Source organism: Pygocentrus nattereri, chromosome 1 (genome assembly GCF_015220715.1).
Source record: "Pygocentrus nattereri isolate fPygNat1 chromosome 1, fPygNat1.pri, whole genome shotgun sequence".
Lineage (NCBI taxonomy): Eukaryota > Metazoa > Chordata > Actinopteri > Characiformes > Serrasalmidae > Pygocentrus > Pygocentrus nattereri.
Genome location: NC_051211.1, coordinates 9713989 through 9728445, shown reverse-complemented (window position 1 = coordinate 9728445; position 14457 = coordinate 9713989). Strand labels below are relative to the sequence as shown.

General features: G+C 39.1%; 1 protein-coding gene across 1 annotated transcript; it reads left to right on the top strand.

Moving 5' to 3' along the window:
• The first annotated feature begins 61 nt into the window (after positions 1–61).
• LOC108429667 (gastrula zinc finger protein xFG20-1) lies at positions 62–14120 on the top strand. Its single transcript, XM_017701578.2, has 8 exons — positions 62–654; positions 1203–1272; positions 2305–2443; positions 2616–3281; positions 8777–9058; positions 9149–9276; positions 10414–10525; positions 12405–14120. The coding sequence occupies exons 1-8, from the start codon at positions 329–331 to the stop codon at positions 12971–12973; spliced, it is 2292 nt and encodes a 763-aa protein (XP_017557067.2). The 5' UTR covers positions 62–328; the 3' UTR covers positions 12974–14120.
• The last annotated feature ends 337 nt before the right edge of the window (positions 14121–14457 follow it).

Sequence of the window (14457 nt, the reverse complement as noted above, 5' to 3'; positions counted from 1 at the left end):
AGGGTGGTAGTTGTAGTCTTTTAGGGCTCCTCGCTTCTCCACTTCATTAGATGGCGATAACGCGCCGGTGTAAGGCAAAGGCAGTTCACCGACCATCGAAATGATTTGTTTATAGGTCCAATAATGACAGGCTTTTCTCTACGGTACTGACGTTGGGAGGAAGCAGCAGAGGAGGGGATTGCATGGGTGACCAAAACACAAGTTTTACAGTTGGTCGTTCATTATTCGTAGCGTTAGCAGAACATTTGTTTGTTTTGCATGAGGACACATTTGAACGCAGAGTCCCCCTGTTTATCTGTGAGCCTGTTTTTACCCATTAAAAGCAAAGATGCCGTCTACTCTGCCCTCTTTTCAGACTCAGTTAGCCTCCATTATGGAAACGCTAGCCAAAACAGCTATTTTAGAGATAAGTAAACTTGTCGATATGGAGTGCAAAATACTGCGGTCCGAAGTGACCCGCAGTCACCACGAGATTGACTCTCTGAGGAAAAGGCTGCAGCTGATGGAGCACATGCTGGTGCAGGAGGGGGTTCAGAACCAGCAGCAGGTTGGAAACGGAAACGGTGGAGAAGCAGCGGTGCTGCTCACATCAGTGCAGGAGCACTGCCTGGTACAACTGTCTCACAGGACAGAGAGCCAGCCTCGCGTTAAAAGGTAATGTTGTGTTTAAGTCCGATTATTACAGGGGAATTCCTCCGATTTTTCTAAATGTCTGTGTAAATCAGTCGTTGAGATGTAAACAAAGTTATTCACAGTTATTTGATGTGAACTGGTTCATTATAGAGAAACTTACAGACCCAGATTTCTTTACGGTGGTGGTGATAGTAACCAGCGCTTGCCATGTGTACAACACAAATATAGCCATTACTTATAATCCAAAACCACCGGTGAACGTACACTAATAACTTTCTGTGGGAGCTTTTAGAGGTGAGGTGGATGTCTGGTTCCGATCATCCACTGTGAACAATTTTGACTCTGTAAGTTTCTCTAGAACAGACCATTTCACACTAAACCAGTCTGAATGACTTTTTACATCCTAAATACTGAATTATGCGGAATGTTTGTTAAATTAGTGGCATTACCCTTTAATGCTGCTGTGTAATGCAAATTCTCTTAGTGTTCTGTGCTTCATGGACGTGCATTGCAATGCAACTGTTGATTTCACCTTACAGTTCTCCTAACCTTGATTATAATTCATCTAGAGAGGGTAACCTGGACGAGTCAAATGATTCTGCTTTGGGAGAGAGCTCTGGGGAACCAAAAAAGGACCAAGTAAGTTTTACAGGGCAAAAAATGAGAGCACAGTTGCATTTTTAGAAATTCTAGGTCTACTATTATCCAATGCATCCATATGATAATAGCAAAAGTTATGCTATTATTTCCTTTTTTTATGGTAAGCCCTGATAAAGAACAGAACACTGTAATCCTTAGTCTTTGACTCTCCTTGGACTATTTTACTTCTGTGTGCTTTTTTCAGTGTTATGGGAAAAGATAACTGAAGTTGGTTTAGTCAGAGTAGAGGGATGCACAATGCTGTCTGAATCATATATCAGCAGATACTGGCTTTAAAAAAACTATAAAGGGATTATTATATTATATTATATTATTATTATTATTATTATTATTATTATATTATTATTTGGATTAGACCAATGATTCAACCTGATATTTGATGACATTTTTATTGCACTCCATGAGAACTGTCCTTAAAATACCTCTATTTAATTCATGTTATTGCAAGTAGCCCTACAGAAATACATAAAATATTTATCTCAAATGTTAATCCAAGTAGTTGTAGCTCTGACTTCCCATTTTATAAATTTTTCTGTATTGACACTGATAAGTACATGGAAAATCAGCTGTCAGCATCTGCCAACATTTCTCATGTCAGTGTATCCCCTAGTGATCAAGCTAATTAGTGAAGAAGAAGAAAAAAAAACAAGATTTTTGCTTTGAATACATTAAAATACTCAGTCATAATTCACACAATAAATTGAAGACATAATACTGTTGAGTTGATTTCTGGTTTGCAGTCCTACAGAACCATTTTGAACCTGAAAATGAATTTAGTTCTAATCAGCAGAAGCTGATATTATACAAGTTGTTTTGGTCCTGTATGTTATGTTCAGCAGGGAAAAAAAACCCAACAAAATAATTTGAAAAAAATAAAATAAAAAGAACTGAAGAAAATATGTTTTGAAGGAAAACACAGATATGACTCTGTTGTAAAAAGTATTAATAATTTATCATGTTTTTATTTATAAATTGTAATTAATGGTTTCGATGCCTTGTACTGTTATACAGACTAATCTAGAAAAACAAAGTGACTGTGTATGGCAGCATCATGGGGAAAAGCAGCTCTCTGAATTACCTATCAAGCAGGAGCCAAATGGGATGGATGTATGGAACTGTGAAATAGGAGGACAAAACCCGGGGGAGAAGAGTGAGTTTGATTTGATGTTTTAATGGTGGCGCATCCATGGCACTGTAGCATTTTGTTATATTTTAAGTCTTAAAGTCAATGGTGAGAATTCAGTTATTTTTTGTAATCAAAAGACACAAATAGCAGAAATTGCATTACTTATTATTATTATTATTATTAATTTTTTTTACAGCAGCTTGTGTCACTGGCTCTACTACTGCTGAAGAAATATCATCTACCATTGGTCATCTTACTGGTGACACTGCTGAGAGAGGCATCCAGACTGTGAAGACCACTTCTTCAGCTGATCCGCTGGACAGAATCTCACTTGAAGATAATTCATGTGACCAGGAAGGACCAACTTTACAAGTACAAGCAAGTACAGGAATCAAAATTACAGACTATGCCACCTCACAGACTTTTCTTCTCCCAAGGTCCATAAGGACCCTCACCACATCCAGCTTTTCAGGGGAGAAACGGTTTGTTTGCCCGCACTGTTCCAAGCGCTTCAAGTGTTTCAGTCAACTTGAAATACATGAGCGGAGCCACACGGGGGAGAAACCATTTAGGTGCACGCTCTGTGGTAAGAGGTACGCACAGAAGGGCCACTTGTATACGCATCAACGTACACACACTGGAGAGAAGCCATATCTTTGTCTGCATTGCGGGAAAGGTTTTATTCAGAAATGCACTCTGGACATGCACCAGCGAACTCACACGGGAGAAAAACCCTTCATCTGTGTCAAATGCGGCAAAGGGTTCACAAAGAAATGTAATCTTAACAAACACCTGACTGTACATTCAGATCCCACCACTGGTCTTTATGTGGAATCAGGCCAACATGATCTTAACATCAGATAACAAATGTGAATGGACTCGGGTCACATAGTGACACAACCTGTAAATGTTTTCCTCCGCAGTTTCAGCGATGGTACTCCTGTGGACATTTTACATACAGTATTTGTGAGTTTTATTCCTGGTTTTGGTCTGAAAGTCCCCTAAAATTCACAGTACAGCACACAAAATTATTAGCTGATTTCTGCTTCCATGTATTTATCCATTTATACATTAAAGTCAACTGAAATCAAAATTGAGGGGTTTTTTTTTCTTACCTTGTTAGTTATTGTCTCTGATCACACTAAGCACAATCATATCATTTTAAAGACAGAATTCTTAGCTTCTCTGTAAATTTGACAGAAATGTATTGACTCTGTCTCAAAAACATCTGCTGATTTTTGATTACATCATTTTGCATTAGTGGGCAGGGAAAATTTATTTTGCACCTTCTCCTCCCACCACCCCCACTTTTTATTGGGACTCATGAATCATCCATCCATCCATCCATCCATTATCCTGCTTCTCCGGGGTTCGGGTCACGGGGGCAGCATCCTAAGCAATGAGGCCCAGACCTCCCTTTCCCCAGCCACTTCCACTAGCTCTCCAAGGGGGATTCCGAGGCGCTCCCAGGCCAGCTGGGCAATATAGTCACGCCAGCGTGTCCTGGGTCTTCCCCAGGGTCTCCTAACAAGATGGGGTCTCCAGGAGGCATCCTAACCAGATGCCCGAACCACCTCAGCTGGCTCCTCTCGACATGGAGAAGCAGTGGCTCTACTCCGAGTCCCTCCCAGATGACCGAACTTCTCAACCTATCTCTAAGGGAGAGTCCAGACACCCTGCGGAGGAAACTCATTTCGGCAGCTTTTATTCGCGATCTTGTTCTTTCGGTCATTACCCAAAGCTCATGACCATAGGTGAGGGTGGGAATGTAGATCGACCGGAATATCGAATCATGAATCAATATCTTCCTCAGTTAGTTCAGAATCTTTGTGAAAACTGTGCAAGTGCGTTTTAAGAAGAAACTTCTTCTTAAGAACAGTTGGTGAATGAGGCACACTCAGCAACCTCAGAGACCCTCCATGACAATGTATTTTCTTGGAAATGCATCACAATGCTGAAAGCAAATGCAGTGTAATTTCCCATTTATGTTACTATTTTAAAAACATCACAAAGTAAAACCAGACAGTGTTTCTCAGAGCAAAATAGCAGCTTCCCTTGTAGGTCTGCCTTCTCGTTTCCTTTCATTTTGTCTTTAGTCATGGCCACAGCAGATACCTGCAATTATTCTAGTCGAATTTATTTCAGTCATAACCAAATATATTGTAAAAAATGTATTTATACTTTATATGCTAATATGGGGTCGAGGATTAAACTGAATTCAGTGTAACTTAAGTGTAACTTAAGAACAGAGGCATGTAGAGTAGCCTAAACTCAGAAAGAAAACACGTACATCACTTAGAGTTAAATAAAAAGCAAAAGAACCTTTTTTTTAAAACAAGAATTAAGTTCCCCCTTAAAACTGGACTGAAACATCACATCCAAGATTTATCAGTTTGGAGTCTGTTAGGTGCTATAGGAGGCATTATATAATTAGAACACAATTTCTATGGGATCCTCTGCACATCTCTTGAAAATGTTCTAAAATTGGTATACGACTTATGGGATAGGCAGTACTGTCATCACATAAATTGTTGATTGATACATAATAATAATATTGTACACTCAGTGGCCAATGTTAAAAAAAAAAAGGATGGATGTGGGTTTAAATGACCAAGTTGGTGGAGAAGGTAGGGGGGGCAGTTCCCCTGATATATTCAACCCAACTTGAAACTCAAATATGGATGTAATGTAAAACATATCGCAATCACAAAAAAACCCTTGGAGGAAACCTCCATTTTTGTTGTTTTTCAGTTTTTGACATAATTTGGATCAAAAGAAATGCCCAAAATGACTTGGAAGAATTCTGGTTCCACTGACTTACATTAAAAGTAAAGCAGGTTTTTCCCCCTTTTTCTGTAAAGTATCATTTTGGAGATACAAGGTTTTCTTCTGGAAACAGCGATTATAATAATATTAGTCCAAAAGGGATGACAATTTTACAAAGAGAATGAAATTTGGTATATTTATTTAAAAACAGGTGCTCAGAAAAACTGTAATATTACAATACATTTGAACAATAGGCCCATATCTTAAACATTTCTGGTACTTTATTTCCCTGAGGTGTACCTATTATGGTTTTATGAACCAAAAAATGCTATAATAGATTTTTACATTAACTTTTTCCAATTTCTCTTTATCCCTAAACAGGCTGTATTTGTCTTTAGGATGAATATGTGAACAATCTCTGTCCTGACTGGCTGCTCATCATTGTGCTCATTCAAAAAGCAGTCTGGACCTACACACTTGGTAATTTCATTGTGAATGGGCAAAGTAAAACTACTTAAGCTGAAAGGCAGACATACACTATATTTCCAAAAGTATTCGCTTGTCTGCCTTCACACACTTGAGTGACATGAGGGAGGCCACACCGAACTCCTCATCCATGTCTTTATGGACCTTGCTTTGTGCACTGGTGTGCAGTCATGTTGGAACAGGTAGGGGCCATCCCCAAACTGTTCCCACAAAATTGGGAGCAAGAAATTGTCCAAAATCTCTTGGTCTGCTGAAGCATTAAGAGTTCCTTTCACTGGAACTAAGGGGCCACGCCCAACTCCTGACAATCAACCCCATCCCATAATCCCCCCTCCACCAAACTTTACACTTGGCATAATGCAGTCAGACAAGTACCGTTCTCCTGACAACTGCCAAACTCAGGCTCATCCATTGGATTGCCAGTTGGAAAAGCATGATTTGTCACTCCAGAGAACACATCTCCACTGCTCTAGAGTCCAGTGGCGGCGCTTTACGCCACTACATGTGATGCTTTGCATTGCGCTTGGTGATGTAAGGCTTGGATGCAGCTGCTCAGCCATGGAAACCCATTCCATGAAGCTGTTTACGCTGTTCTTGAGCTAATCTGAAGGCCACATGAAGTTTGGAGGTCTGAGTGATTGACTGCAGAAAGTTGGCTACCTCTGTGCACTATGCTCCTCAGTATCCACTGACCCCATTCTGGAAATATAGTGTATGTAAATGCGTTGGTTTTCATGACATCACAAAAACAATACATCAGATAATGTATGGAATGAGGAGTGAATGGTCAAATATATGGGCCCTGTAATACAATAAGTATTTATTTTATGTGTGTCAGTGATTTTGTTAATCCTTTTCCAAACCTCTGACTAAGGAAGCTATAAATTGTAATCATCCCATACCTGGTTTGATCATCAGACTTTAATTAAATTAAATCACATATGCTGGTCATGAAATTAAACAAATTCATGTGAAGAAATTCTTATAATAAGTACTGGTTATACATATACATATATATACATATATCACCTACAGACAGCCTGTACCTGTTTTACTTAATCATATTTATTCGTAACTTTTATTTTTGTGTTAGTTCTCCTTAGTTCTTTATCTCTTTTCATTTATTTATTTATTTCCTCTCATTTTATTTTTAAGTTTTTTTTATCATTACTTCTTTTTAATTTGTGATATTGTACTATTACCATACTAATTTCTTATCTATTTTTGATCTTAATTTCTTACCATTTAAATCTCAAGTTCTATTTTTATCTACTTTTATCTTTTATTCACTGTTATTTAAAATTTTCTTTTAATTAAAAATTATTAAATGTAGTTATTATTTTCTTTGTCGTGTCAATCCCTGTTTTTGTAAATGCTCGGCCACATTGAAAATGAGGGTTGCCCTCAATGTACTTCCGAGTCAAAATAAAGGTTGATTGATTGATTGATACAGTTGTAAGCAGTAGTGTAGGCACCTTTGCTCAAAATGTTTTGCTGATTTTCTAAGTGAAAATAAGTTAATACATCCACTACAAAGAACACACATCTGCACATTTTAATGCTCAATTACTGTTTATTTGCTGAATTTAACAAAGTGGGGAAAATAAAACCTAAAATGTGGAACATTTTATAGTTTGTTTTTTCCAATATGTTAAACTAATAAATAAATATTTATTTTTTTAAACTGATGGGGTCGCCTTCCCTTACAGCCCCCCAAATCGAACCCTATTTGACCCACTTACACACAAACGCTAAGTTTGGATCCCTGGGTAGTCGGTTCTGCAGTTTCCCCAGCTGTGGCACCCCTGGAGTGCTATTCTTGCCTTTTTGGGATCTTTTTGTTTTAAAGTAAAGTGCTTAAGTTCAAACATGAGAGGTGCGAGTCTGAACTGCTGAACGAACAGAACAGAATGAAATTTAAAAGAAAGAAACAAACAAAGAAAAATAGGAATTAAATTCGATGTGCAAATGACTACAATTAAACTGAGAAAGGTGTTTTCTCACAAATTCTCTAAAAAAAGAAGGTTCTTCCAGGGCATGTTAGTAAAGACAATGGTTCTGTATAGAACAATGAACACTCAAAGGAGCATTTGCAAGCTTACATGGTTCTTTGCATAACAAAGTGGTTCTTCAGATTGATAAATGTGCTGTATATGGTTCTATATAGCACCAAAAAGGGTTCTGCTGTTGTTTTGTGTCTGCTTTTAACAATAGAAGAATCCTTTGTGGGTCCATATAGAACCATATACAAGACATTCTCCATCAGTCTGAAGAACGATTTCACCTGGGAAAGAACCATTTAAGCATGCAAATGCTTCTCTGAGTGTTCATTGTCGTATCTTGAACCACTGACCTGCTGAAAAAGAGTTTCTGGTGGTTCCTGGTCCCGTCCAGTAGCCACCAGTGTTATCTTCTGATGGGTTTATATCAAAGTGCAATGGACTCTAATTGCCTAACAGATGTTGTGGGACTGATTCCAGAAGCCTCTGATGTTTTTCAATAGGATCTAAAGGCGTCCTACAGTGGTCTCTATAGTGGTAACCATTAAACCGACAGCCATTTGAAAGCAAAGCCATCAGGTTTCAACCCTAAGGATACAATGGCCCTTTTTTCAGCTTGGTGTCTTTACTGAAGAACCCTGGAGGATCAAACTTTTATAAGAGAGTACTGAAATGCTAGCAAAGCTGTTAACACTGGAAAATACTCAGAAAAACACAAAACCTTTAAACTTTTGCTGAACTCTGGAACTGGGTAAATGGACCCATCACCCACCTCTGATTAAAAAAAGCCGGTTTAGATTTAGACTCTGAGAGCACGTCAGCCCAAAGCAGGCCGCGATGGCGGAGTTTCGTCTATATTTACACTTTATTCCAGTTTAGGCCGGTCACGTGGTGCCGAGGGGCCCTGAGTTCGCCTCGGCCTTTTCTTCTACACCAAGAGTTACGGTAAGGAATCCCATGATCCCCCGCTGCTCCGGCGATCACAATAAAGTAATAAAAAATTCAGGAGAAGAAGAGAAGAAAGGCGAGTCGGTGGCTTCTGTATGTGCTGGGGGCAGAGGAGACCAGCAGGGCTGCTTTGAGGCGGTGTTTCCCGGTCAGTGAGCGGAGGGCGAGGCGTGTGTGCGGATAATGGAAGCGATGGGCAGCGACTCGCATTTCCAGACGCAGTTATCGTCGATCATGGAAATGCTGGCGAAAACAGCGGTGGCGGAAATCGGCAAACTTGTCGAGGAGAGTCATGCGGTGCTGAGGCTCGAGATTACGCGGAGAATCGGCGAGAACCAGTCTCTGAAGAGCAGATGCGATTTTCTGGAGAAGGAGCTCAAAGCCACCAGGAGAAGACTGCAGGCGAGCGTGGATGCTCAGTTTGGCAGCGGATCCAAAGGTAGGCTGACCACCCACAACCAGAGGGCTCTTCCTAACTGTATAAAAGTACTGTATTAAACCACGAGTGCGTGTGTGTGTGTGTGTTCAGCAGACCTCCCTCATCGTCCCACCATTGACGGTGTGTTTGGGAAGGAGTGGTGCTTGGATCTGTGGAAAGACAAGGAGCCCAGCGCAAGGCAGAAGGACGACAGCCATAAAGACCCCCCTGTGATAGAGGTCAGTGTCGATGAACTAGACTGGTGCTGCCCATCTTTCAGTGCTCCTGCTCTCCACCTGCCTACTACTGTTATTACTACTATTACTTGCATTAGCTAATGATTAAGTCCTTTCTGAGTTGAGCCAGGTGTGTTAGAGCATGAAAACCTGACCGTAGGGCTGAGGTGGGCTTCACCAGTGGTCACCCAGCCCCCATCCTGGAGAACTAGCTACCTCCAGTCTTCCGGTTGAGTTATAGAACATCCGATAAAGATCACCAGTCTACAGGTGTTGCGGATGACTGTGGAACTGCTGGAGGTTGATCTCCAGGAATAAGGTTGGCCAAGACTTTGCTGGAACTGCTGGCAAAGGGGAATTACACCGTTTCTGCATAATTAAATGGTTAAGATATAAACAATCATTTATGGTTTGAAAAAAACTTTTTTTTTCAGTCCAGTTAAGGTGGAGGAGTAAATGTACGGCAAAGTAGACCCCAAAGAAAGTTTATTTTACCGATTTAACCATTTTAGATTTTGCCATTATCAACATATCATTGATGTCCAAAAACAAGAAATACCAAAATGGTGGCTTTGCAGGAGAAGACAAAACAATCATAACGTTCAGTGTAAGTTAATGTAAAGAGAGTTTTATTCTAAGTGATTTCTATTAGTGTATTTATTATATATTTTTGCGCAATGTACAGGACAGTTTCTGTGTTCAAATTATGTAGAAAAATAAAAATGGACAAATTAAGATGCATGTTTTTCTTTGGACAGTGACAATATTAAAAACTCAGTAGACACAAATAGGTTCACTGGTTGTTTCCGATCACAAATAAAAAAAGCCTACATTTGCTGTTGACATTGTGCCCCTGCGTCCTATCTTCATCACTGGAAGGACATCCGAGTCTCTCCACAACACACCATTAACCATCGGAATGGCTTTGTTTACATCTCAGTGAATGAATTATGCTGCAAAAATCTGTAGAATTACCATTTAAACCATGGACGTATTAATCATTAATCCTGAGGCTTATTAACCAGTAACTACCATAGTTCCTTAGAGTTTAAGGGGGTAAACTGCTCTTAACTGTGTGAATGAGTCCTTGGCCAGGAAAAGTGGCCTGCTGATGGATTTGTATTTTATTGATGTTTTTAGTCAGTTGATCTAATCGATGATGGACCTGACATGATTATCATCAAGGACGAGGCATTTGAAGATTGCTCAGGGAACAGCAAGCAACAGAGAGATTTAAAGAATACTGAGAAAGGTATGTTGTTTTTGTAGTTGTGTATTTTTGAAGTTTGCCTTTGCAATTCTTTGTATGCGCCTCACCAATTGCTTAATTTTCACTAGATAGGGTTGAAATTTGTACTGTACATCTAAGCAACCCAGATGATCATTTGCAACATGGATTCATGTAAATAGTTGTTGCTGAATGTTTCCCAATAATCAGGGAAAAAAAACGAAATATTTACCTGAATGAAGAATCTTTAATTAAAAAAAATATCTACACTAGTTTTTTACTGTCTTGCAACCAGATGTTGATTCTGTTTAGTATTAATATAGTTGTGCCACATCTACAAGTTATTTGGTCCTGCATAAAAACATCAGGCCTCATTCACCAGCCGTTCTTATGAAGAAATTTCTTTTTAAACGCACTTACACAGTTCTCACAGTTCTCAGATTCACCCATGTTTTCTTATCTGGGATTTGTTCTTAGATAATACAGAATCACACACTCACGAACACAAAGGTGCAAACAGTTCAGCAGTTTAAGAAAATTATTAAATTATTAAAAACATGTTTAAAAAAAGAACTTAAGAAGAAATTAGTGAATGAGGCACATTGAATGTCATGGATCTTGTAGCCTCAGAGCTGAAAACCCTCGTTTTAAGACAACTGACTGTATATTTTCCCAAGAGGGATTATTTGACTTTGCTTTTAACTTTTTAGGAGAAGGTACATTAACATCAGAATAAGATCACAAATTTGTTGTAGGAGACATGTGGCCTGACACTAAACTCTAAACTGTTACTTTTTTCACCAGTTAACACTGAACCTAGTGTTTAATTTCATTTCACCTCAGGCTAAAAAAAACAACTTTTTGAAGAATTAGTTCCTGATGGCAAACAAGACAAATTCACTAAATTATGCTCAAAAAATCTTGTCCATTTCAAACAGTATGAGAACAGGAAGTTAGTGTAAATGTAAAACTTATCCTGAACCTGAACTTGATCTTGTTCTCTTGTGTGGTAGTGTTTATTCAGTAAAACCACTAAACCGGAAACAATCCAGGTCTACTACAAGCTATAGTCTGTAGTTGGACCATTTTAAAATACACGGAGCAAGATGATTGTTTAAAATACTGCAGAACAGTCCCTGTAGGACAACAAAGGAGAGTAGCTTACCTTTCTCTCTTTCGTCTTCCTTTCTTGTCAAGTTTTTAATGTCTTTTAATATTCGCATTTCTTAAAATATCACTCTCAATCCACACAAAGTACTTATAATAAAGCTTCTCACTATATTTGCCAGAATCTTTGCCCATTCATCCTGACTGAACTGGTATAACTTTCACTTTCACTTTACTGTCTTTAAATCATTTTATCACTTTTGAGGAATGATTACATTCATTGTCCTGCTGGTAAAACCAGCTGCGACCAAGTTTTAACTTTCTGTTGCTGCCATATTTCTAGATAATTCTAGTTCATCGTAGTGCCACATGTTGTCTGAAGTGCACCAGTCCTTTTTCCACCAAAACACCTGCCCAACATGATGCTGCCACTGTCATGCTTCAAAGTTGGCATGGTGTTCTTTGGATGGAAAGCCTTAGCCTTATTGCTTCATGCACAATGTTGATCATTATGGTCAAACAGTTCAATTTTTGTTTCATCTGAGAACATTGAACTGGCTGTAAAGGTGAATACAGCCACAGGTGGACTCCCATCTAACTCCTAATTACGACAATATGACAGTTGGCCAATCAGAAGCTTCTAAAAGTCATACATACATACATTTCTGGAGTTTTCCACACTGTTTAAGGAGACAGTCTTGGTGTATGTAAACGCTGGACCCACTGAAAGTCTGCAAAAATGAATTACAGTGGAATAAATTTGTGTCCGATTGTAACATGCTTTTCATTTGTGTAGTTTTAGGGTCTGCATTCCCTGGCACTGAACAGGATGGGGGCCACAGTAGTGAAAATTTCATTCCCTACAACGATCCCCTGAACAGCACAGAACAGACACAAGAAGGAGATCAGACTTTCGACCCGAGGCCATCTACTCTTCTAGACGGTGCAGCTTCATCAAACATGAACTTGGACGAATTCGGCGGTTACTATCCCAGCAGTGTACACTTGGGAATTCCAAAGACTGGTTTGGAGCAGAAGAAAATCGAATGCGTGTTCTGCGGGAAGAACTTCAATTACTTGAGCTATTTGAAAGTACACTTACGGACACACTCTGGAGAGAAGCCTTTTGTGTGTTCGGTGTGTGGCAGGAGGTTTGCTCAGAAAACCTACCTCAAAATCCACATGCGCACTCATTCCGGAGAGAGACCCTACTCATGCATGGAATGTGGGAAGAGCTTCTCACAGAAAAGTTCCCTGAATATACACCTCCGCAGCCACACCGGAGAGAAACCCTACAGCTGTGTGGACTGTGGAAGACGTTATGCTTATAAACATGGATTTAACACGCATCACTGCACTAGCTAGGCTCATGTCAGTAGTAAATACTGAACTTGTGTTAATGTTCAACACAGACACTGTGCATTGTGCAGACCAGCACGTACATATACGGTCATATGGAAGAATAGTCAAAAAGTCTTGTGCATGTACGTGAAATGAATTAGCATAGAAGATGGCACCTTTGTATTCTGATGTTTTTTAATGGAGGGCACAACCAAGCATTTAGCTTTTGTTGGTTGATGATAGAGTGAACAGTATTATTTAAGATAAGCGAACATGTATTGTGCAAAAGTCAGAGACCCTTTATATATTTCATTGGCAGTCAAAACAGCTATTAAGGGCAAGTTATTCTTTTTTCAGAAGATACTTCTGAAATGATTAAAGCTCAGCTAATTCGTTTGCATAAAGGGGAAGGTCAAAGTAAAAGAAGTAGAAAAACAGGGAATTACCAAAACAGGAGCTCATTCTTAAAAGTACAGAAAAAAATGGGACTCCCAACAACCATGCAATACCTTGTAGACCACCAAAACTGCCCCCGTCAGATAAACAGCACTTATCGCTTTTGTCTTTGAGAGACTGGAGAATATCAAGCTCCACTGTTGATTTAGATCTGATAAAAAACACTTCTGTCCATCCATCCACTGTGAGAAGACAGCGCAGCAGTAAGAGTCTGAAAGAATATGTAGCTATTTATAGATGTAGCTAGTTATAAACCTGTTGAAAAGGAAGTAGAAATGGAAAAAGAAAAAGAAGTCAATCAAAGAAGTTACTTGTATTCTCAGAAAAATAGACTGGCCACCCCCTGTGTCCAGACCACAACATCCCTGAATGTGTTTGGGATTACTTGGATTTTTGACAGGAAAATGAATAATATAAATAAAAGGATGGTCTCTGACTTTCCCACAGTACTGTATTTTCCATTGCCAAGAAGACCACTGGCCAAAGGTTATGTGCTGTGAACCCAGTTTTCTGAGTGGCATTTTGTTTTGAATGAGAAAAGTTTGTTCTGTTTGTTACTTGAGAAGCAAGTAAGAGTTAATAGCGAGTTATCTACTGGACAGTGTGACTGCGTTCTTATCTTTTTGTATTTTAAATAATCTATTTAATGTTAATTCACTGATTTTAGTAGATTTCTAGTGATTTTACCTTATTAATAAACCATTGTTTAATGATTCTGGTGAATGTGCTATTGTTATTCATGATCGTTTTTGATGCTGTGGCAATTATAACACAGTTCATTGAGCTCATTTACATGCACTCAATTATCCGATCATAATCAGATTTCTGCAGTAATCTGATTATTCAACAGGTCATGTAGCACGCTCTGATTTCTTAGATCGGAGTAAGGTGTAGACGTCCGATTAAGTAATCAGATTTCTCAGTGCAACGTGAACTCTTACTCTGATTTCTTTCGTATTTCTCCGCCTGCGCATGTGCGAAACAGACGTTGGTACCGTAAATAAGCAGCGTTGGCGTGAGATGGTAGCAAACCACTTTTGGAACGAGATGAT

What these genes read in the sequence shown, in the direction of transcription:
- LOC108429667 (XM_017701578.2), top strand. Translation starts at nt 329, where the DNA reads ATGCCGTCTACTCTGCCCTCTTTTCAGACTCAGTTAGCCTCCATTATG. An exon ending in ACAAAACCCGGGGGAGAAGA is followed by an intron (nt 2,444 to 2,615) that starts GTGAGTTTGATT and finishes TTTTTTTTACAG; the next exon opens with CAGCTTGTGTCACTGGCTCT. An exon ending in AAGACCCCCCTGTGATAGAG is followed by an intron (nt 9,277 to 10,413) that starts GTCAGTGTCGAT and finishes TGATGTTTTTAG; the next exon opens with TCAGTTGATCTAATCGATGA.